Below are 25712 nucleotides of genomic sequence, written 5' to 3'. Positions count from 1 at the left end.
CTCCTCCTCCTCCTTCTTCTTCTTCTTCTCTGACATGCTAGACATAGACTCACTAAGCTAGCCTTGAACTTTGATCCTCTTGCCTCAGGTTCCTGAGTTACTGGGACTACAGGCAAGCACCACTTCACCAGGCTCCTTCAGTGTTTTTATAAACAATTCACTTGTGTCTTTTTTTCTCATTTTAAAGTACAGATTCTGCCTGCAAATTGACTAGTTATAATTATGGCAAAAAAAAAAAAAAAAAAACCCACACAACACATTGATCTTGCTATTATAAGGAGAAAATGTGGAAGTAGTATCTAGAAACATCATCTTGGTATATAAAAGATATCATTATTATCACAGGGGAAAAGATGGTAGCAATATTGGGCCAGCATAGTAATATTACATGTATATGTCATCTTTTGTTCTGTATTTGCCTTCGAGAGTAAGCAAATGAATTTCTCAATATCTCACCTCAAGCTTCTTAGGTTATTACATTGAAGGCAAAATGCTTTTGCAAATAAGATATTTAAGATTTTTTAATGTATTTAGAGAACAAAGTTAATGGTTTTTATAGAATCTATAATAGACAAGAAGGAAGAGATCAAACTATTTTATTGTTTTAGCTAAAATGAAACAAAATTAGAGAAAGATACAAATCACTAAATTGCAATTGTAAAATAATTCCACAAAATAAAGTTGAATTGAAGCATAAATTTCTGCGTACAGATTACATATTTGCAGGCTTACAGATTTTTATCTGAGGCTTTAGGACCTAAAATTAATATTGTTTTAGTTCTACAGATTAAATGTTGCAGGCATGATATCTTGTTAATATTGAAATAAACTTGTTTCCTAAAAATCATTATTTTACTGGATTATGTCAGCTGCAGGTCCTCTCTTGAGAAAGGATAACCTCCTTCTTAAGCCAATCAGAATGAAGCTCTCACAATCCTGCCCTTCAGAGGCTGGGGTGGTCGGTTGTTGTGCTGTATAGGGACAGGGTTTTCTCCTTCAGCATTTGAAAGAAGACTGCGGAACTGTGCCAGCTGGAAGGATGAAATATAAAAGAATCAAAAGCAAGCAAGTCACACAAAGCACTTTCCTTCCATATAATGAACATACTGTATTTTAGAAAACTGAGTTGAGGATTGCAATATTTTCACCATTGGGAATTGAGGAAGACCAAGATCCATTATGGTCCTTTAAACTAGGTATTTTGCTTAAGTTATCATTGATTGGGTTACAGAACACCAACTTTCTCACTTGTCAACTGGGGGACTTTGGGCAAATGACATATACTTGGTGCCTCACTTTTAATATAGTACCTACTTCATTGGGTTGCTGTAAAGATTAAATGGGCCCATACATGGATAGTACCTAAATGTGCTCAATACTAGAGTACCTACTATGTGCTTGATAAATGTCAGAGAGCAATAGATACGGGGCTTGTCCTGCATGTGTATTATGAGAATTGTCTGACAAAACACATGCAAGACACCTAATAAAAATATTGTTCAATCAATGATAATTCTTATCATCATCATTGTAAAAAACAATTAAAGAAACATTTTTAATATTTAAAAACTTGAGAGTAGTGGGAGTTCTGAATTCCACGTTTTCTATTTTATGCACAAAGTAAAAACAGTATAATAAACATGCTTTTTTTGGATAATTCAGAAGAGCTATGCCAGAAATGAATCTTTTTCAGTTGGAAAAGAAAATAAACTCCTCAGAAACCTGATTGAAATTATAATAGCTCCAGCTGGCACTGTCAATTGAAGAGATAGTTCTGCTTTGCACTCCCCATTCCCACTCATTCACTCGGATATGCTACCTGTTCTGGGCTGATGCTGATGGTCTCTCTACAGATGAGCCAGGTTACACTCTCATGGAGAGGAGGATGAGTCAGAGAGCCAGCATAGGTCCAGTAATCCAGGGAGGAGGGAAGGAGAGTGGAGGGGTCAAAATTTGTAAACGGGGCTCGTTTGCCCTGGGAAAAAAAGGAAAAACCTGTATCATTATTTTGTGATATAAAATAGTTATATCAATGTTACACATATATACTATTTACCTAAATCTAGAGATTTTAGTTAAGAGTTGAATTGACTTTCTATATATTATTTCCTGACTGGTATGTTTGTGGATATACAAACTAAAAACAATGGGAAAGGCAGAAGATGAACTATATAGGTGTTTTAACTAAGAAATTTTTCATCTTCATTTGGTTGAGGATAAACAAAAGTTCAAAAAATTTTTACAATCTATGATCATCAAAAAATATTCAATTTCCAATATAAAGCATTTCTGTGTCTCTAGAAATGATGCTAGATTTTGTTCTAGAGACAGAGATATTTATTGACATGCAAATTGGTAATATATTAGTCTTCTCCCAGTTTCTTTTTGGTTGGTTTTTATTTGTATGTGAAATAAACTGATATTTATACGCTAACCTTTTATGTATAGGCATTTTTGCCAGACTTTTATATCTGTTCTGTTTTTTAGCTGATTCTTTTGAATTTTCAGGGTAAATGTCAATTATTATATTATTTTGTCCATAATAATAGTTTTATATTTGCTTTCCCAATATTCATCCCAATATTTGCCCTTATTTCTTTACTATTATATTTATTCAGACTTTTAATTATGATGTTTAATTGTGATGGTCACAGTTGGCACCCTGTGACCATCACAATTAAACATCATAATTAAAATTAAAATCTTTCTTCATTGAAGTAGAATGCTTCAATTGTTTTAAAATTAAGTTTGATGTTTGATTCTAGTTTCTAGGTAATAATCCTTTTTAAAGTTTTTATTAGTACATCATAATTATATGTAATAGTGAACAATATTCTTCATCAAATTCTAAAAGTTTTCATTTATTTTGTTTTGTCCTCAAGAATGGGTATGGAACTGGGTATCGTGGCAAATGCCTGTAATTCCAGCGGCTTGGGAGGCAGACGCAGGAGAATCATGAGTTCAAAGTCAGCCTCAGCAATTTAGTGAGGCCCTAAGCAACTTGGCAAAATCCTGCCTCTAAAAATATATATATATATATAAAAATACTGGGGATGTGGCTCAGTGGTTGAGTGCCCCTGGGTTCAATCCCTGGTACCAAAAAAAATAAAAAAATTCAATACCCATTCTTTTTAATTCTTCTTTTTTTTAATCTAATGCTCTTCAAGCATGTAACAAGTTGGTGATATAATTTCCATCTTTAATTTGTTTATATAATGAATTATATTTAGAGATTTTCTAATATTAATCACATTTTTAGGATAAACTCTACTAGTTCAGAAACATTACTCTCTTGATACAATGTTGAAGTTGATTTGCTATAACTAATTTTAAGATTTCTTTTACCTATATTCCTAAGAAAGATTAGCTTACAGTTTTCTTTTTGCATTATTCTTATCTGGTTTTGGTATTAAGTGTAATTAAATTGATGGGGCGTATTTTCTCTGTTTCCTCACCTAGGCAACTGATACATGATTATTTCTTAAAGGCTGAGGAATATTTTTTTCCCTAAAATGATCTAGGCTCAGAATCTTCTTTTAATGAATTTTTTTTGACAATCTCTTTGATTTATTTTTAGGCTTTTGGTCTACGTAGGTTTTCTAGCACCCTTTGAGTTAGTTCTCTTCATTTTTTCACAGATCATCCATTTTATATGAATTTTCAAATTTACTGGCATGATGTCATAATTTTTTTCTTTTATATCTTCAGTTATAGCCTCTTTTTTTATTTCTAATAATATTTTGTAATGTGCCAATTTTCCACTACCAAATTTGCCAAAATATACTATTTTTTGTTGGTTATTCTAAATCATCAACTTTTCCTTTATTGATGAAAATTTATTTTCTATTTAGTTATCACTTTTCTTCATTATTTTATTATTTTGAATTTTTATATTTATTCATTATGCCCTTATATTTTCTTTTCATATTTTAAAATATATCTTGGGTATTTTTAAATATTCTTTTTTTTCTCTTTATAATATACTTATTTAGCTTTAATCTTTTTTGGAATTAGCACAAAACATACTTATTTTATATAAAAATATCACAGTTCTCCAAGAAATCTCTGACTCCGTGGTTTGTTTGCTGTAAAAGTGGGAAAGCTAAGGATGGATATTTCAAAAAACCCATTTTTTTTAAAGTTTTGTTGGGAATCATGATTATCAAACATTGCCCATTAATGGTATCTCAAAAGTATACTCTTTGTGTCTAAGTTTTTGTACTTCTGAAAAAAATATAGATATGTTTCATGAAGTAGAAAAACATTTACATTTCATTTGGGTTTAGTTTTTCAAGCAAATTTGGTTGACTCCATAGGCTTCATCCTGCTAAGACAATAATATGAAAATGAAACAAAACAAATCCTTGCACTGGGGTTTTTCTTAGACACAGACAATTTGTAAGTAGGACTTTGATTTTCAAATTAGCTTTTACACCAGTCTTCCTACTCCCACTTCAATAAGCAATTAAATGATTTTTTTACTTCCCTGGATTCTTGTTCTCAGAATTTAACTTAGTTTATTTACCTTGGTTTTAACTGCATTTAGAGCCTCAAGTATTTTCTGGAGCTTTGGGTTGGCCTGACCAACCTGGAGATTAAAAAAAAAAGTGATAAAGATTATAATCATGAGAATATTGTTGAGCTAAATCAATCCTTCTCCTCCCTCCCTCCCTTCTTCCCTTCTTTCCTTCCTTTCTTTATTTAATGTACTACAGTAAATGAAGAGAGGTTTGGTACTTTTCTCTCTGCTCTAGGGGAAGAAATTTTGTTAGTGTTTGTCTTTGTAGGCCCTTGTACTCTATAGATCATTCATCAGGTATACTGGCAGATAAAGTAGCAAACAGATCTTGTTTTAAATTAAATTATGAGCAAGATAATCAAAGCTACACAAGACAAAGTGGATATTTAGCAAAACTGTGATATGAAAACCAAACTTTTATTTTTGACCTGTTCTGTTTGTTATGATTGGCATGTCTTTGGCATACTCTGAGTGCTCAATCAAGGTTAACTTGAATTATATATTTAATTTCAAAGTCATAAAACTTTCCAGAATAGAGGATTTGAGCAACATTCACTACTTTAATAATCAATTGAACTTTCTAGGGAAAATTCTCTTAATATTTCCTTCCTGATGAGATAGTAAATAAATAATCCCTGTCTATGAGGTAGGAAGTTTAGAGAACAGGTAATTTGGTATAAGGAGCCTGCTTATCTGTAGTTATAAGTAGAATAGAAATGTTCTAAAAAGAAGAACTCAAGTATCTTTTGCCTTCTGTCATCCTGTTCTGAAGTCTGATTGGTAAGAAATAGCATTAGCAGAGCAGGGTGACTACCTGTAACTCACCTTCATCAGAATACCAATAATCGCCAAACCATCAGCCTTGGAGATTGCTTCTGCAATGCTAGGATACTTTGCAGAATTCCAGTGAACAATGTGACACTAAAAACGACAATGTGGTTAGTTATTTATACAAAGGTAAAAGCAAAAAGTAAGTTGCAAGTCAACTTGACCATATATGATAATGTGTTCAGACAGACAAAATGCATGGGAACTTTTATCCAGTGGGTAGGAAGGTCTACATTCCACTCTTAGGAAGAGTGTACTGATGACAACTCCTAGGACCAATAGGTAAGATTTATTTTCCTACAATATCATCAACTATTCAATGTTAGTCCTTTAACAAAAAAATCTCTCTCTGGCATGAAAAGATCAGGAAATCTGATTGACTAGCTCTAGGACAAAAACTGAAGTAATTTCCCTTCACATGAGGTAATTTGCGGTAACTTTGTGAGAAGGGCTGCCTGGCTTGCCTGGGAGCCATGGCCAATGACAGAATCTCTTGGGCACATCAGAACTCTTGATTCCTCCTTGCCAAACCTGCCTCATTTTTCCCTTCGTAGGAAAAGGTAATACTACCCTCTAATTAATCAAAAAGTACCACAGTTATCATCAACTTCTTATTTTCTACGTCATATCTCACAGAGGATATCTCTTCACTTGATCATAACTTTGAGTCTTTGCATTGGCTGTTGATTTTCTCTGGGATTTCTTTCCTTATGATCTTTGTATAGCAGACATTTGTCTTGAGTTAAGGCTGAATTCAAATACTACTCCTCAGGGAATCCTTTTTTGATTATCCAATATAAAATGACCATAAATCATTTCTCGAAATATTGCTTATCTAATCTCTCTTTTTCCTTTGCTTCCTTCCTTTTAACATTTTTCTTTATCAAAATGAAAGCTCTGATAGCAAGTATTTGCTGAAAATAATATCTTGTGTATGGCAAGTGTGCTCGCTTGTTCTCTCTCTCTCTCTCTCTCTCTCTCTCTCTCTCTCTCGTGTGTGTGTGTGTGTATGTTCTTTAAAAACTTATTTATTTATTTATTTATTTTTGGTACTAGGGATTGAACCCTGGGGAATTTTTATCACTGAGCTACATACCCAGCCCATTTTATCATTTTATTTTTTACTTTGAGACAGGGTCTCACTAAATTACTTAAGACCTTTCTAAGTTGCTGAGACTGGCCTTGAACTTTCGATCTTCCTGCCTCAGCCTCCATAGTCACTGGGATTGCAGGCCTGTGCTACCATGTCCAGATCAATAACAATTTGTTGAAAGAAAAAAGAATAATTAGTACAATATATCAAGAGAGGTCACTTCCCAGTCATACTCGAAGTGTCATCTCATTACTTATTAGAGTTTTCTTTGGTGCTGCCAGTCTAGATTCTGTCTCTACCCTTGATTATTCTTACATCTATATCCCCAGAGTGCTTTCTGAATATTCACACTGGTATTTACTACTACGTTTGTTTAATCATAATCACTTATGCATATCTGTCTTGGTTGAGGAGTACTTGCTTGTGTCTTATCTGCAAAAATGTAACACTGCTGAGCACTTCCAGTGTGAAAGGAGCTGACCTAAGTGTGCCTTATATAGGTTTACTCATTTCTTTCTCTTCAACAGTTGTTTCAGGAACATACTAATATATTATCTTCACTCTCTAGGTAAGAAGATTGGGACACACAGTAATTTCTCCGAAAGATGTACCACCAGTGAGTGGAGGAACTTTGATTTGAACTCTGGAAATCAGCTGAGGAGCTTCCATTCTTCACCCCAAGGCTGTGCCACCTCTTAACCTGGAGTGTGATAGGTACCCACTTAGGTTTATTGAATGACTCATTGAACTTTGTGACTAACTGTCTCTCATCATTAGCCTTGATTTTATTTACTTTTCTCCATTTAGATGAGAGAATCACTGATTTAGATTTCTTGAATACTACCAAGGATCCTTCCAAAAGCAATACTAATTTAGATTCCTAGTTCATTTGATTTTAATCTACCTTCAATTTTCTGGGTGAGAAATGGCAGATGAACATTTAATAGATTTGTGCTGCATCAAAAGGTATCATCCAAACATTACAATAAAACACAAAGCAAGTTATATTTGTGTACAGTCCCCAAATCCTCTTTCATAATAAAAGATGCATTTACTCTCTACTCTCGCCATCTCTTTTGTGAAAATTTGTCCTGCATAATCACTTTCACTGGTCCATGAGATACAAGTATGATGCTATTAATTATTAAAGTATTTTTTGTAAGAGAATAAGAATACAATGGAATAAAAATCAGAAGACATTATAATTATCCACCAATAGGGGCCAATTAAATAAATTCTGATGTATTTATGGAATTGAAATAATACACAGATGTTAAATGAGGTGTTAATAAACCTTTTGATTTGGAAAAATAATCATGATAATCTGCAAAGTGGGAAAAACACCAAGTTTCAAAAGTATATGTATTATAAAACTTATTTAATATAAAGTTAACCTGTATATATGGGCATATATGTATTATATATTTGCACATAACCTCCCTTTGAATCTTCCAGACCCTGGGTTGAATCTAATGCACATGTGCATATTTTTTTCTGTAGATACACAGATAATAATGTCTTGAAATGATCACAGCCTCCCATATGAGGGCAGTTCAGGAAATGGTAGTCATTGGGTAGAGGCTGCTGCAGCTAGAACCTCACTAGATGTGTGCTCCTCCCTGTGACCATTGCTGGGATTGAACTTGACCTCCTTGTAGAGACTTATTATTGAAGTGTTTCTGCCTGGCCACACCCACAGGACAGGTGTGTCCAAACTTGAAGTCTAAGTACAAAGAGAATAGTGATGTTCCCACTTAGGGTTAGAATTTCAAAGGAAGCTGGGCCATCAGTGTTATGTTAGGTCATGCTATTTTAGGCATTTTCAGAAGAGGTAAATTCTGGGCTCAAAGTGCTGCTCCAAGTTCAGCTATGCCTTTTCACATGAAAAATGTCCCTCAGTTGCCAAACATAGTGCATCTGTTTGATTTTAATGGAGACTGGGAGTTCCTCACAGAGACCAGAATGCTCACTCCTTTGAAATCATTATGATGGTGACTTATGTAGTAGCGGAGCTACTTTGGGGAGTACTTACGCAGTGTAAGTATCTCTTACTGAATTACATTACCTCTCCAGCATATTTGACTCCATCCACTGTGTGCTCAGAACCATACTCATTGGTACTGCCCCAGTGAAAATGGAACTGATTGAGTCTATAGCTGTCAGAGAGAGGACCACCTTTCAGCACTGGAAGAAAAGGGAACTTCTGTTAGTTGGATGATCATAAATGCCAACTTATCTTTGCACTTTTTAATATACCAACACAAATTTTTCTTTAGTAAAATGAAAGCAAACAGCACTGTCAAAGTTTTCATCTGATTTCTAATCCCTTCATCTAGGACAATGGCATGTATATGTATGGTGTATCTCTGATTGTGGCTTGATAAGACAGAGTTCATGAGCTATAGACAATTCCCAGCACATGAGCACAATTTTATCTATTTATACTTCCAAGAAAGTATACTGTGACATGAATGGATTGTATGATTAAGGGCTTTTCTTGAATCTCTAATTTGCAAGTTTATTCATTCCTTCTTTCAACAAAGATGGCATGCGTTGAAGGCTAGAGCAGTTTATTTTGAGTATCAAATTGCTTATCACATACTTTGTATTTAATCATGACACAACCATGCATGCTAGCTTTATTGAGAATCCCTGGCCAGGGACCAAAAGAAAGCACCTGTGAGGCAAGGTTACTTGAAAAACTTTTATATTGAATGGCCTGTCATTTTGGAGAGTCTTTACAATCATAAGTACTTAAGCTCACATGATACCAGACCTAATCTAATATTAATAAAAGACATAGCACCCAATGTACCTTAGGATTGGAACCTCATAGGGAAGTGCTAAAACAAATTTAGCTTTATCATCAGTAGAACTATCTTTGGGAATTGTTACAACTTATTCAACAAACATTTATGAAAAGCTGTCTATGTAGCAGGCAATATGACAGATTTCAGGGTAGGAGGATAACTCAGTTGTTTCCCATCTCTTTTCCCTACTGTGTTCACCCTCATCTCAATTAGAATATGTTTGTCTTTTTAGTTTTATATTCATAATTATTTGTCCCTTAGACTTTTGGGGAAAAAGTAGTTTATACTGAGAGAGTGAAGTGAGCCTAAAGATCCTGGGATGGCCAGAAGCGACAGGATGGTGTCATTGAGGAGGAGAACAACTGCTGGATGTGGTGGTGCATGCTTGTAATCCCAGTAGCTCAGGAGTCTGAGACCGGAGGATTTCAAGTTCAAAGCCAGCCTCAGCAAAGGCAAGATGCTAAACAACTCAGTGAGACCCTGTCTCTAAATAATAACACAAAATATGGCTGGAGATGTGGCTCAGTGGTTGAGTACCCCTGAGTTCAATCCCTGGTACCCCCCACCAAAAATATCTTTACCACTTGGCCATTTTCTAGAAATCCAAAATGCCTCACCAGATAAAAGCAATGTTACACATTTGCACAAAATACTTGGGGTGGCAGTTTGTGTTTCTTAGCACTTTTGTTTCAATTTCCCCAATAGATTCTAAGGAAAAAAATAACAGAATAATTTTAGGGCTCACCTGATTGGTTATCATTGTCATCAAAAGTCACATGGAAGGAGTGTCCCACATTGATAATTTCCTTAGCAGTTGCTGGATTGTAGGAGACACTGATGGGTTTCAGAGAGGTGTCACGTTTGGTTTCGCTGGTCTTGATGTCAATAGGAGACTGGTTATTTCCATTGGCAATGGGATACAGCTTGCTCCATTGCTCAGGACCTACCAGGATGAATATATGTATACAATTAACACTTTATACCGAATGCTTGATTCCAAGTTTGAGGACTCTACCTGTTTGCTTATTATAGTTTATTCAGCTGTCTTAAATGACATTCTGTTAATTGGAAATTCTGTCTTTGGCAGTGTCCCTTTTCTAAATTATACTGTAAAAGTTTGTCAGCATCAGTGATATAGGCTTATACACCTAGTCTATAAGATTAGACTATAAATATCTTACTATAAGCAATAGAGTGCAACAAGCATATATCAAATAACTTTTATAGATAGAGGTACTCTAAAGAACAGCTAAAAGTATTTGCAAAGATATTGTAATTATTCAAAACAGTCAACTCAAACTATTGAGTTGTATATTATTTTAAAAACTTCATACCTCATCTATTAGAAAAAGGAATAACCGTGGCTGTATATTATTTTAAAAACTTCATATCTCATCTATTAGAAAAAGGAATAAGCTCTTATTTTGATTCACAGGAAAAGCAGTACTCTTACCATTTTCGGCATCGTATCCCCAGTCTAAACTTGCCATGGTCTTCTAGTTTTCTTTCTCTGAAAACAAAAATAATACCTGGAATAACCAACTGCAACTGTGCAACTTTCACATGGGGTTTTTATAGAAACTTCTCTGCCCTTATGAGGCCACTATTTCATCATCTCTCTGCTTATCAGGAGGTATATAAAAAAGGTGTTGTAACAAAAATGTCTGCAAAGGTTAGCTCAGCTCTAATTATTTTATTTTACTATGAAAGATATCAAAATTATAGATTTTATTATACCAAGTCCTCTTTCTCTTAGGCTATTCAAAAATATTGTCAAATGAAATTCTTTGTATTTTCCAAATTAAAATTATTTCATGTACTTAAGTTTTCCAATTCCACCCTTGCAATACTAGATACTATAATCTAATAAGAAGATTAGTTTGCATGTTTACAGGGTGAACTGAGCTAGTATCATGAAATTAATTTAGAATTAGATAATGAAATTACTATTTGTAATATATATTATTCATAAAGCCCTTAATTCTGGAGCACTATTGGAATTCATAAATGGAGATTTATTAATACCAAAGTGAAATATTACATATATTTATTTTATATAAAATAAGTCTACTAGGATAAAAGCCTTCTTATTTGTAGTTCCATACAAATTTATACTTCATTTCAAGCTATTTTATTTTACTAACACACTCTATAGAGTAAGAATTACCATTTTGTAGTAGAGAGATGTTCAGAACTTCACTTCAGCTAGCAAGAAGTCAAGACTTCTGCCTCTAGTTAACTTGCCTCCCTCACTGTATCTCTGCGAAATGCCACACTGGTGAGTTATGAGGTGGATGAGCCCCTAATTCTCCTTCTTTGCCCACAATTCTCTTAAGATCAATTGATAACTCACATCTATTGAGGTATAAGAAGGTCCACAGGACTTTTCAGGGAGGCAAAGATAATGGATTAGGATGTGTTGGTCTCTGGCTAGGTCCTTGTTTTTCAAGGCCTAACATGTACTCACTGGGGCTACAACCAGAAAAATAAGCTTCCAAAATAACGAGAGTTACACTTCGTTTCACAAGCTGGAATTGCCTAAGCTGCCTGCAACCCCTGAAGGAAGAGGGGGTCAGGAGCCATTTTTGGCAAGACTGACTAGTTTGCTCCTCTGTCCTGATGGTAGAACTCGGCCTTGTGTGAAGAATGGACAATGGCTCATGAATAATACTGAGTGGGAAGAGGCTAAGCTTCCTTTCTATGGCATTAATAAGCATAGGGGGACATGGCTTAAAAGGGACCTTCTAAAAATTTTAAATTTTAATTTACTAGTAAAAACTGGATATTGCTGTATTTATTCTGATTATAGATGTTTTTATTGCATACAACGTGGTGTTTTGAAGCACACATACATGTGGAATGGTTAAATTTAGCTAATTAACAATTGCATTATCTCACATAGCTATATTTGTGGTGGTAGCATTTAACACCCACTCTGCATTTTTAATAATACAATAAATTGTCGTTAACCATAGCCACCTCACTGTACAATAGATGTCTTGAAATTATTCTTCTATCTAACTGAAATTATGTGTCCTTTGGCCAACCTCTTTAAACTATAAAATTGAATGATTATATTAATCAACATATTTGGAAAAAGACAACCCCCACTTCATTACATGATTACAATATGATTCATCACATGAATGCCTTAACATTCATTTAAAGTTTTAGGTACAAAATTACTTAACTATTATGACCCTTTATTTTATTATATTCTTAGGGTGTGTTTGAGTACTCCCACAAGCATAAAATTAAATAGAGGATGTAAAATTTAATGAGCACCTATAGTTTAATCCCTAACATCCTCCAATTTACCTTGATCCCTCTTTTTTTGCTCAGAGTCTTTTCCTCTCCCAACTTAATATCTACACTAAGTTCAAGATGTTTAATTTTGCATTCATTTCAATTTCATCCATAGACTTCTTCCAGTATGCTTTTCCAGGGTTATAATCTTTGAACTGATATATCAAGAACGTGTTCAATCTACATAGCCTCTGGTCTTCTAAACTGCATATCTCCTAAGGTGATCAAATCCAAAAACATATATGGGAGAAGGTTTTTTGTTTTTATGGATAGACTGTTCTGAATAAATCCATATGCAATTAAAACTTAATCTTGAGCAACAAGGCTGTTTAATATCTATAACTATCTCTAAAATGATACCTCTATGATGGTAGGACCTCGTCTATTTTTTTCACCACTGAATGCTCCTTATCTATAATCTGGCTGGAAAATAGTGGTGCTCAATAAATGTGGAGAGGAGAGTTATATATTATTTTTAACTTCAACTATTTTATTTTTATGAAGACTGGAAGGACAGAATGCTCCTCAGGGACTAAGCCTGCCCAATGCATTGATCTAAACTCAGCAGTGTGTGGCACACTGATGTGTGAGCATGTGAGTGAGCTTTGCTAGAAGTAAACTCATGATCATATTTGGACTAAGGAAAAAGAAAATTTCCCCTCGCTGTTCTATTAATGGGAGAAATGAAGTGACCAACTGTGTTTGTCAGTCATTGCTGGGAGAGTGACAACCTTGGTCCTTGTAAGTGTCAAATTTTTTAACACTTTATAAATGTCAAACTTTAACTCTTCAAATATGGTTTGAATTTTTGACATCTACATTTTAAAAGTTCATAATTCTTAAGGATTTTATTACCATGATTGAAGGAAATTTCCAACCTTGTATTTCTTGTCTGAGAATATTTTATTTTTGAAAACAATTTTCAAATCTGCTGATGAATATTTTTTATTAACAACTAAGTCAACTCTGCTGGATAACCACTTTAATCCATAGCATAGACATAAACATATTCATAGTGTCTTAAATATTCATGCCTCTGAAAACTTTGAATTTTAAATTGTCTAATTCACTGACAAGCTTATTGAAATTACTCGTTGGAAAGATACACTGAGAATATGGGTTTGTCAATTTTTAAGATAATAGTTAGGAATTTCTTCTACTGCACGAGTGGCTAATGTGGATGGGCACATTAAACATACCATCCTCATATTTATCTTTAAAACTGAGAAATATCATTTTTATCTTGTGTTTATAATTAGTTGGGGAGTTAATATGCCCTCCTATAACAATGACAACATTAAGTAGCATTTTTCATTTAAAAAGAAAACAATATAAATGCACAATGCTTTGTAAACCATAAAACACTGCACAAATTTAAGTGGTCAAGTTAGCCTCAAAAAAAAAAAAGTTGATTTTAATTCTCAGGAAAATAGATGATTATATAAAAACAAAACAGTGCAAGGGATTGAATGTGGTCTGAAATTCAAACAATTGCATAACAGATATTTGCTTGTGGCATATTAAACTAAGCTCTGTGTGTTTAGAAAAATTCTTAAGTGTAAAATTTTAAAGGAGGTCAAGGTCAGTCCTGTCAATCATTTTTGTCCTAACTTCTTTCGTGAACCTTTTTGTGGTGTCTATCTAAAATTATATTAACAAATGTTCCAACTCACCTAATAACTTCATTAGCTCCTAAACCTTTTTATCAAAGACTAGATTTCTAAAATACATTCACAATTAAATGTCCTTTTTCAATCTAGTATTTCTTTTTTTTTATTTCTTAATGTATAATTTGCAGATCACCTGCCTCAGATTCGCCTGAGGGTGATACTAAAATTTATGTGTGTGTATCTAACTCAATTTCTTACTTTGGTGAAATGATCTTAGCCAATTTGGGTGGTTAACAAATATCAATCTCTTTTTTTGTAAGTATTGATAGCCTTATTATAGATACCTTGGGGAATATTTGACTCTACCCCCCAAAATCTATTACTGAGAGATATATATTTAAATGAGGGCAAGTCTCTGGCCAAGTTCCTCATCTGGACAGTGTTATTAGCAAACAGGCACATAACTTATCTGAAGTTGCAGGATACTTGCAAGTGACGCTAGCCACTGGGACCCCTCACAACACTGAGGAATGGGACCTCTCTGCATGTGAGGCCTGGGATCTGTGTTTTTTTTTTTTTTTTTTACCAGGCATTTCCCTGGTGATAGTTGAGAAACACATTTGGGTACTTCTACAACTCCTTTTTAAAGATTCTAAATGACAGCTGATGGACATGCTTTGTCCTTTAGGAAACAGTGAATTAATATTCATTTCAGCAGCCACTTCACAAAATACTCATTCTTGTATTAAATTAGTCTCTTTTCTCATCAGATTTCTTAAGTTTATAATGCATTTAGTAATATCCAGAGAAAAATGATTTTTTTCATTCATTTTTGCCATACCCTTTCAACTATCCAGTCAGTATGTTAAATATGGGCCAGTAGCTTGCTCTGCAGTAGTGTCTGTATCAAAAGTTCAGGTCAGATCCATTATTAAGTAGAGGCAATGCTATTTGGCAGGGGAAATATCCATTTTTGCATGCAGGAGGTTGTCATTTTAATTTGTTCTTATCTGATCCTCCTTCTAGTAGATTTATTTAAAAATAAAAAAGGAGGCAAGTGTGCTATTTGAACTAGTAGTTTGCAGAATGACACCTTATCCAAGGGCAGAGAGAGAAGTATATTATGGAGCTTCTCTTCACTGATCTTAAAATAGTGAACAAAAATACATAATGGACTGAGGTGACATTTACAGTGTTCCTTCAGTCCCAGACTTCTTTTGCTTCACAGCTATTACATTAATATAGAATTCTTTATCTGTCTAGTGCACTTTCTTTCAGCAGTGCTATTTCTTTTGTGTGTCTGTGTGAACTTGGGTTAACTCACCTTGAAGTTTTTTTTTTAAATGAGTATTAGAGATACAGGCAAGCAGCAGATACACTGTAAGAGACTTTATTTTTCCTGGGTGTACTAATCATACAGAAAGCTGTGTGGGCTATGCTTGAGTAGGATGAGGGAGGTAACTGCAGCCAGAGCGAGGAGGACCCAGGGCTCTGCCAGAGCTTCCAAGACTTCAACTGATGGATGAAACCTATTAGCTAATCAACCCTGAAGTCACAGGGCATAATCCTCCCTAGGGATTTTTCTGAGAAATAGCTAAGGGGTAAACAGAATGATTACAGCTGCTTTTCAAGAAAGAAGTACTTTCTTTTAGAATAGTCCCATAGAATGGGGCTTTATCCAACTATAGTTTTAACTCACATGATCCTATTTATTAACTTTTAAGAAACCTGTGATTTGGTTAATATAAATGTCAGTTTTTCTATTTCAAAATGAAAAAAAAAAAAAGAATTTCACAGATGAGGAAGCTAAGCCCCTTGTCGAAAGTCAGATACAAGCATTAGAATTAGAAGGATAAATCTTCAAACCCTGTCAAGAATTCTTCCTTATGACAAATTATTGACAAAATCAAACTAACAATAGCTTTTTTTCTTCCATCACTTTTTACTTTATTATCATAAAGAGTTCATTCATATGAGAAGCTATCACTTCAAATCAGTCATTATAGTTTCCCTAAAATAAGTCCTGTATGTCCATGTAGACAGGGCTTGGTTCTATCTGTGGGAGGTGGTGGTGGGATATGGATCATCCTCTCTCCCAAATGAATGCATGCTGTGGACTCTCCCATTTCCAGAGCCAGCCTGCCCCAAATCATGGTGCTGTCTCATGTATTCTCACTGGGCTACTTCAGTGCCTATCTTTCCTATTTGTTTTGGAGAAACCAAGCTACCAAGGTTTATACTCCCTTATCCCAGTGTAGCTTGGGAAGGCGTATTTCTGCATTTCCATAAAACCTTCATTTTTTTCTAGTCTTGGGGTAAAGGATCAGAGCACAAAACAGAAAAGAATAGTTCCTCCTTCCTTCTACTTGTTGGATAGAAAGCAAGCAAGCAAGCAAGAAAACAAACAAAAACTAGTAAATTTGTGTTAGAGTCCCTAAAAGAAGATTTTAGAAAAGATCCCTATCCTTTTAGCTAAAGCAAACTAGCAAGATTTAAATGAAATTCCTTTTTTTAAAGTCTCTCTCAATATTTTATTTTATTTTGTATTCTTTGATTCCTTTTTGATCCTCACTCCCTTCTGCAAAGGATTACTTGGGAAATTAATTGTTATGGTTTAAATAAAGGTGTCCTCTGAAAGCTCTTGTGTTAATGCAGGACTATTCAGAAGTGAAATGATTAGATTATGGGACTTATAACAATCAGTTCAGCCTAGTTTGAATAGATTGACTGGGTGGTTATCGTAGGCAGGTAGGGTGTGCCTGAGGAGGTGGGTCACTGTGGGTATGCCCTGAAAGGGTTCTCCCCTGTGGCCCCGTCCCTCTCTCTGCTTCCTAGCTGCCATGAATGGAGCAGCTCCTTCACCACACTCTTCCGCCATGATGTTCTGCCTCACCTTGGGCCAGGGCAATGAAGTTGGCCCACCATGGACTAAACCTCTAATATTGTGAGCTAAAATAAATTTTTCCTCCTCTAAGTTCTTCTTGTCAGGTATTATGGGCACAGAAATAAAAGTATGGCTAACATATTAGTTTAGCTGATAGAGGCCAGAATTTCCTCTGTTTTTCTTTCTGATTTTTTTTTCTCAAATTGTTCTAGACCAAAGAGAGTTACCTGAATATATAAAAAATATAAGCTGATCTCTAAGATAAATTTAGCTATAAGTAGATGATGGGTTTTAAGGACTTTTAAAGATCTCTGGTTATTAGAGTATGACTCTTCCTTAGCAACAATTCCCATAGAAAGAGGGCATAGGATTTTGTCCTCTGGTTTCTTAGAGCTCCTTTAGTTTCTGGAATCAGAAAATTTTGGAGAAGCTACTTAGGCAGCAGTTCTCAACTGGGATTTAAAGGCCTTACGTTTCAAAACTCCAGGGTTATAAGTGAAAAGGTGTTAAATGAAAGGATTCTTTTTGTATCCCCTCGCACTGAGTTTATCTGGCACTGTGGTGGAGTCCCTCAATAGGCAATACTTGGAAACTGCAATGATAGACCTAATTCCTTTAAGAGCGTCCTGGACTCTGCCTTCACTAGTTGGTAAGCTTCCATATAACCTTTGTGCAACTGCCTGAGGATTACAAAATGAGGGAATGACATGTTGGCAAGTGTCATAGTTTTCCATCATCACCTAGGAGGCAGCCGGAACCAGTCTGGTGAGAAAGAACTCCAGGAAAAACACCTCCCAGGTTCATGTCAATAACACTTTTAAAATGGAGACCCACAAGGTCCAAGGGAGTCCTAAGGACCTTAATAGTTAAGAACCATACTCTGGTTAGAATGAAGTCATGAGTGTAGACTTCTTAGAACAAATAAAGCTGGTTTTCTACAGTGATCTGATCTGGGGAAGATGAATTCCTGGCAATGTTCTCAGTGCCTCCTGCTGGTAATTCCTAGGGGCACTGGCCAGCCAGGGTTCACATTTGCTGTTCTTATACTGTGGTCTTTTGTTGCTCCTGTGGAAAGCTCTGGGCATTCTCCTAAACTCCCCTGCAGATCTGGACAGAGTTTTACTGTGTGGTTGCTTGCAGCTGGCCCCAGCTGTTGCTACTCTTTTCTATCATATTTTATTTTTGTGTTTTAAGACTGTTTTTCCATTCCTCCTCCCACTTCTGATTACTGGCGAACATGATATTATTTATAAGGGCCACTGGCTTCTTCCAAGGGATCCTTGACTATTTATATAAAGCCATGTCTGGATAGGGGACGGACTGTGCCATTTCATCTGCTTAATAATTTTTAAAAGAACCATTTTCACTTTAAAATCAGAGGCACTCCATGAAGCTTTGCTTAAAGCTTCCAGTCTCTAAAATGTGTTGGAGTAGTAGTAAGGGAGCAAGGAAACATCTTTTAGCAGCTGCTAGATATAATGAAACTTGAAGAAAAGAAAGATAGGGTGTCTTTTATTAGATCAAATATTGACAGCAATGTTCTGACATGATGGACATGCCTTCTGTATGAGCGAGTATGACATCCACTCAGAAAACAGCCCAGTGGGGAGAGAAATGCCAACCATAATAGATGTGACCTTTCAGTGCTTTGGCCATTGGCATTGCCCAGGGGTAATCCTAGATCACCCATTTTTCCATTTGGATGTAGCTAAGACTGACAGGGCAGGTGTTCTGCCTAAGGCAACTGATTTATGATCAGTTTTCAGTCTCCTTCCTATTGCCTCTTCCAAAGCAAGCTCAACAATCCAGTTCTTTTCACTCCCTCTGCAGAGAACCCAGAGGCAAGGACCAGATGTATTTGTTATTAATTATAAGGCTGCTTGCTGTCGAACCAACGTAAAGATCAATAATAAATTGTTGTACCTTAGAGATATTTGGCGTTGCTATTAAATTCAGTAGGATTAAAATGCAGCTACTGACAGAGGACTTGAACCAAGTGTCTAGATGAAGCTAAATTGAGCACAACTTAATCCTTTCATCATAATACGAACAAGCAACAAAACAAATGGTACCATAGCAGTTGGGCTTTGCCTCAGGCACTATAACTCTGGTTGCTGAAATAAGCTCTAGATTGATTTTTGCAACATAGTTACTCATGCAGTGTCACTGATGTCACCAGCCTGTCTCCTTAAACATAAGGGTTGCATCCAAACCAGTCAACCCATTTCTAAGGGATGGATGGAGAGTTTGGAACTCAAAGACCCATGACTTCAAAGAGAATAAGATTTGGAATAGATGTCACTGAAAATGGCAAGGGAGAAAACCACATTTGGCTCTAATCCGTGTGACAAGTGGCACTTGCAGAATCCTGCTCCTTCTTTTTATATGTCCTCAGCAGGGAAAGAGCTTAAAACCAGTGCTGGGGACATAAATTCTAGTTACATCTTGGAATATACATGTGAACCTGTCTTTTCTGGTAGCTGAGTTTAGTTTAGTTTGAATATCAGACCTACACTTTTATGCCTGGTCTCTGCTCTGTCATTTGTCATCGGGAACAACTCAGCTTTCTGGACAGGCTCTAGTCCTCCAATCTGGACTCTGACTTTGCCTTTGACGTATGGTTGGCCTGTGTCACAGCCACTGACTGCTGCCTGTCTCAGGACTCATGCTTCCTCTGCCTGCCAGTTCAGCCTGGCTTCTAGTCTAGGACCCTCTTATCCTCTGCTGTTCAAAGACCATTAGTTGAATTCAGGCTCAGGTAACAGTTTGGAGCATTGGCTGAGTTTAGGTCTGGAGAATACTGTCCAGGGATCCAAGCCTTAGGGAAAGAGTACATTCTAGCTTGAGCCAGGTACAAAAGGCATTGTGTGCATGCCAGTGGTGGAAAATGTGAGGAAAAACATCTGGCCTAAATGGGAGAAGAAGAATATGGGCCATTAATTGTGTGTCACACTAAAACTACCATAAAGCTATGAACTTCCAGCTCAGCTGACTTGGACAGCATTTGCATCTTGAGTTTCTGATCCATTATAAAAAAAAATCACCCATAGATGTTTTAATGTATAACTTCAATTCTTTTTAATAGGCACTATGTTCCTGTGGTTCTAAGTTCAAAGGTACAAAAGGGTTTAGAATACCCTTTACTCTTATTGAAAGTTTGAGAACCATCCATAGAACAGAGGAAATGGAATTGGAGGAGGAAAGCGGAGAGGGAAAAATAAGGTACTAGGGAATGAAATTGATCAAGGTACATTGTTATATCCTGTTGCATGTACATATTTGTACATATTTGTATGTGCAACAGGATATAACAATATACCTCAGGCTCAGGAGGCTGAGGCAGGAGGATCGCAATTTCAAAGTCAGGCTCAGTAACTTATTGAGGCCCTCTGCAACTTAGCAAGACCCCGTCTGAAAATAAAAAATAAAAAGGACTGGAGATGTGGCTCATTGGTTAAGCACTACTGGGTTAAATCCCCAGCACCAAAATAAATAAATAAAAACATTAATTAATTTAAAATATCAGTGTTTCTTAAAATGCTTTCCCCCATTTCATTTGAAAATTAAATATCTCTCTACAAGAATAATAATTCAAAAGTTCCATTGGAATTAAGTGTGGTTAGTAGCCAAAAATCAAGAAACAAAATTGCTTTAAAGAAAAGAAAGGAAATAAGGCACATAAAAATCTGCCAATCTGTGTGTTAGAGGAAAATAAAATACAATTCTTCAACTCTTAAAAAGCTTGGTGAACTATAAAGCCATTCACAAATATAACTTATTACAAATTCCTAGGTGCTTATCTGAAACCCTGGGGACACACATTTCAGAATTCAGAATTTTTCAGATTTTATGAAAATAATACAATGCAAAGTCTAAACTACGTCAGTAATTTCCTTCATAAGGCGTGAAGGAGCATATTATTATTTCTGTAGTAAAATGTGTGAATATTTATACTAAGTAGAATAAAAAGTAGATTCATGTCAGCTTAAAGCAGGTTTTACCCACAGATGAGTTCAAGTTAAGCCACGTCAGGTTTTTGCAGGAAAACCTTTGGTTTTTAGATATTGGGATTTCAGGACTGGAGATAAGAAATTGTGAATTTGCATTTTCAGCCCCTGTGCTGAGCAGGTCAACACAAAGGCAACGTGGGTTGCAGGAAGACCATATAGACGCAGGGGATCTGAACACATGATCTCCATTTACTCCTCAAATATATTGTCAAAATTATTCAGTTCTATAAGCCTCCGTGTTTTCCTCTGAACACTGAGGGAAAGACTCCTACTTTGGAGGATACAATGGTCAGCTGCTATTATTGTTCATGAGAGGTGGTTTCTAATGAAGTAGAACACAAACTCTATTTTTTTATTGTTTCAAATTTGAAGGAAGCAGGAGAAAAGTTTAGGGATTTAGTATAAAAATCCCAACAAACTTCTTACAGAAAAAAAGGATGAAGCCCCCAAAGCTTTCTCTCTGGCACTTAATTTTATTAAAACCTGTTGGGCTTGGCAGGGCAGCACTGATTGAAGCTCAGAGTCAGGGAAGTTCCAAATAGCCGCTCAAGTGAATCTCCCAAAAGGGTACCAAGGAACTGCACAGTGAGTTGATCCCAACCTTAACCTGGGGAGAGAAATCCAGACCCAGGTGGCCTGTCTCTACCCTACTCATCATCTTGTAGTTCTATTTTTAGCCTGTGAGAGTGACTGTGAATTTATTTATTTCTTCATGTAACAATTCTTTTTGAATGTTGACTAAGCAAAGTTATATGAAAATATTCAAGAAATACATAGACATGGCCCTATGTTCATGGGTATTATAGTTTATTGTGGACTCACAGTGCACAAGAAAATAACAGTAGCCGCCTACAAGTTCTGGCACATTCTCTAAAGGAGTTAACTGGGTGGGTGGTGGTAAGGGCCCTGCAACCTGGCAGTTACATTGTAACGATGGGGCAAGATCCATGACTGTAGAGGCCTGAGCTGTTTCTCCTGCCTATAACACTCCACCTCTGTAGAGCCACTGGTCTGGCTCTCCTCTTTAATCAGGTTTCAGATTTAGCACCACCTCTCAAAACAGCTTCCTGACCTCAATTAATGTCTCCATTTTTGCAAGTTACTCTCCACCTGTTACCCCAGTTTATTTCTTCAGAGCTTTTTAAAATCATTTAAGATCATCTTGTTTATTTTTTCACTTGTTTATTATGTGCTTTCCTCCTCTAGGAAGAAAGATTCATGAGAGTCATGAACATTTTATCCAGTATCTGTGGATACCTAAGCATTGGTTGAATGAATAAAGGGAAGAGACATTGCAAAGGCCCTTCGGTAGGCAGGAGCTTGGAGCCTTAAATAGAGTTAGATGTTTCAGTCTTGCCACTTGAATGGCTCCCACTGAATCTGGGCCCCCTGCCATTCACACCCTTACCTTGTTCTCCCCTATGTTTGGTCACGTGACTTTTTAAAAATAGTTTAAACTGCTGAATTTTTAAGGGGTTTGTTGCATGTGAAGGAACTGAAACAGAGCTAAGGCACTGTAGAGAGGTGGGCTATGTCCCCTCTTCATAAAAAGGTGCTCTGAACTCCCATTTTTACCCCGTATACAGATTGCAGAATCACATCAGTTACACATCCATTGATTTACATATTGCCGTACTAGTGTCTGTTGTATTCATAACCCACTTGAATCAAAGTGTGAAATATGATATATCAAGAACTATGTAATGTTTTGAACAACCAACAATAAAAATTAAAAAAAAAAAGGTGCTCTGAGACTGTAATGGGTCACTAACCAGGGCCTGGATACAAAATAAACTAAGGACACTGTGAAAATTAGTGCCTGGGAAAGGGAGAGTTCCCCTTCCCTCTCCTCCCCTTTCCAGACAGCTGGTTTTTAAGGAAACTAATTAGCAACATGCACTCTTACATTTTGGATACAAAGGACTTTCCTTAGGATCTAATAATTTCCTTTGAAAAAAACGCCCCTTTGAAGGCTGGGGTCCGAGGCTAGAGATTTACCTTGTAAGAGGATCAGTCTCCTCTATTGCAGTCAGCTTTTGTAAACACACTTCCTGCCTGGAAACACACACAATCATATATCGTTTTTTTGAAACCTTGTGCACAACCATGTATCTTTTAGATTAGAGAATTTATGACACTAGGTAGTCTATAGACGTTGGGAAAAACTGGTTAAGGGACTCTCAGAGTCTGTAGTGCTGATCTCCTCTGGGCCCGCCAGTGTAAAACAAAGTTTGGTTTCTCCCACTCTTCAAGTGCCCTTTGCTGCTGCTTGCCTGATTTTCCCAATAAGATGAGCTTAGGGAAGTGGATAGGAGCACCTGACATGTGTATGGTTATTTTATATTAAACCCAATGGTAAATTACTAACAAATTTAAAGGGGCAAGATCCATGACTGAAGAGGCCGGTGAGGAGGCTATTCCAATGATCTATTGCTGCTTTGACTAACGGTGGAAGAGACCGACCCTATGCCAGTTTCCAGGCGCATCAGGGACATCGGAGAAACTAGTTTCCTTTTCTTGGAACACTCTCTTGGAGGCCTGCGCCTCCGTTCAGAAAGCTGGTTATTATACTGAAGAGATCACAGGAGAGGCCTTAAGTCAAAGATCACCCCATTCATGAAGAGGGGACATAGCCCACCTCTCTACAGCCAGAGTCCAGCCTGCCATGGAAGGCCTCAGATATCATCTCTTATTCCTCACAATAAAATGATTAATATCACTCTACGAGAAAAATGAAACTTAGATGGCTTCTAGAGCTTTGTTCAAGCTTTCACAGAGGTGGAGGTGGTATTTTAACCCAGAGCTTGACTAATTCCAAAAACCAATGTAAGAGGTTGGATGGCTCTGGATTAGTGAAATGTGAGGATCCTGGTGATATGTGAGAAAAAGGAAAAGTTGTGTTAGAATTAGAAAGAAGAGGAAAGGAAGGGATATTCCAGGAAAGCAACTCTTCATCTTGATTCTCTTTACCCAAACTGTATCCCTCCAAAGAAGTGTGACTTTCAGTGACAATGGCTCCTAAGTCTGATCTCTGAAGAACAGTCTCATTTAAGTTTTCCATACTTAGGATTGCTTCAAGTTATGTTAAAACTTGTTTGTAGTAGTTAATAGCAGAAAACTAAAAACAAATTATATGTCAAACAGTAGAAGAGTGGAGAAATACATGTGGCAGTGTTATATCATGGAGTAAGAACTATGCATCATGCATCAATATAGATAAATCTCAAAAATATAATTAATCAAAAAGCCAAATTGTATAACATCAATTATATAAAGTTTAAAATATGCATTAAAATTAACAAATAACTTACGTTCCATACTATGTAGTGACAACATAAACAGTGTACTTGAAAAAAGTAGCCACCAAATTCAGGTCATCACAATCACCTCTTGGGGGTGAGGGAAGAGAAAGAGAATAGAAGGTGAAGATTAAAAACATCTTATTTTCTTCTTCTTCTTCTTCTTCTTCTTCTTCTTCTTCTTCTTCTTCTTCTTCTTCTTCTCCTTCTTCTCCTTCTTTTCTTCTTCTTCTCCTCCTCCTCCTCCTCCTCCTTCTCCTTTTCCTTCTCCTTCTTCTTCTTCTCCCTCTTCTTCTTCAAAAAATGAAGAAATAGGACAGGTAGAAACCAAAGAAATGGTCTTTGAGACGGATTTGGCGAGATCAACAGTCAAGGTAAAGTTGCTCGGAGGGTCCAGGTAACAAATTGCAATACCTGGGGCACATTCATCCCATTAGTTCACAAAGTACAATATAGTAGCTTGAGCACAGCCAGGACGGAAAGAAACACAGTGTCACTTGATACCTTGAAGTCATAGAGAAAGTAACCACAGATTGTACCTCAGTCAGGAAAGCCACATTCCAAGTACAGTTATCAGCAGCCAAGATGGAGGGAAAGTGCCTTTTAAAAATGGCTTTTGAGGTAATAAAAGCCATAAGAGGAAGGCTGGATGTGTGGACATGAGCAGACTTGTTTCTGAGCACAGGAAATATCCTGGAGGGTGCCAGTAATTGACTGGGTGATGTTCTCACTGGGGTGGGGTGTGAGGAGGATCTGTTCTTGTGAGCCAGATCTATGAATCAGTGACTTCATTTGGTGGATGAGGCCTAGGGGAATTCAAATAACACTTAAAAATAGAAATACCTGAACTAGCTAACATGTAAGTAAAAATAAGGTTCGGTGAAATGCAAATGATGACTTCAGGACCTGTCTTATTTTGATTGGTCAAGAAGATCTGGAAGAAGAAAGATGATGAGCTTAAAACTAAAAGAAAGGCTGACATGAAGATGGAGGGAGGCAGGAGGGGAAGCTGGAGGAAGAGAAGACCAGTTTCACTGAGGGATAGCTTCTGTTCACTTTCATCTCTGCAAGAATCCTGTAGAAGCAGGTTGCGATGGGACCTCACATATCATTGACAACTTCGTGGGACAGTGGGGTTGCAACAAAGGTTCGTTCCACTAGTGTCCGTGATAGTTGCACATATATTATGACCGATCATTGTCCCCTTTCTATACCCTAGGACATGCATCTATTCTAAAAACTGAGCCTGGAGTAAACTCTACTGGATCAAGACCCATTTACTGGTGTTATACATGATATATCAAAAAGGAGACTGAATTCCTTGGAGGAACATGGAGAACAAATGCTGACGCT

General features: G+C 36.4%; 1 protein-coding gene across 2 annotated transcripts in view; it reads right to left on the bottom strand.

Annotated features, from left to right (window-relative positions):
• Positions 1–579: 579 nt before the first annotated feature.
• The window catches only part of Ca1 (carbonic anhydrase 1), a 41459-nt gene continuing 16326 nt past the window's right edge, over positions 580–25712 (bottom strand). Inside the window, exons 1-8 of one of the 2 annotated variants that reach the window (XM_027947273.1) lie at positions 24372–24390; positions 10704–10760; positions 9996–10193; positions 8506–8624; positions 5345–5440; positions 4526–4588; positions 1820–1975; positions 580–1031 (exon numbers count right to left, since the gene is read on the bottom strand). In XM_027947273.1, the coding sequence (XP_027803074.1) occupies positions 915–1031; positions 1820–1975; positions 4526–4588; positions 5345–5440; positions 8506–8624; positions 9996–10193; positions 10704–10740 (786 nt within the window). In that variant the 5' untranslated portion in view covers positions 10741–10760; positions 24372–24390 and the 3' untranslated portion in view covers positions 580–914. Of the gene's footprint in view, positions 1032–1819; positions 1976–4525; positions 4589–5344; positions 5441–8505; positions 8625–9995; positions 10194–10703; positions 10761–24371; positions 24391–25712 lie in introns of those variants that run through there. The other variant, XM_027947265.2, reaches the window with a different exon arrangement.

This window comes from Marmota flaviventris, chromosome 15 (assembly GCF_047511675.1).
Source record: "Marmota flaviventris isolate mMarFla1 chromosome 15, mMarFla1.hap1, whole genome shotgun sequence".
Lineage (NCBI taxonomy): Eukaryota > Metazoa > Chordata > Mammalia > Rodentia > Sciuridae > Marmota > Marmota flaviventris.
This window is presented reverse-complemented; position numbering and strand designations above follow the sequence as displayed.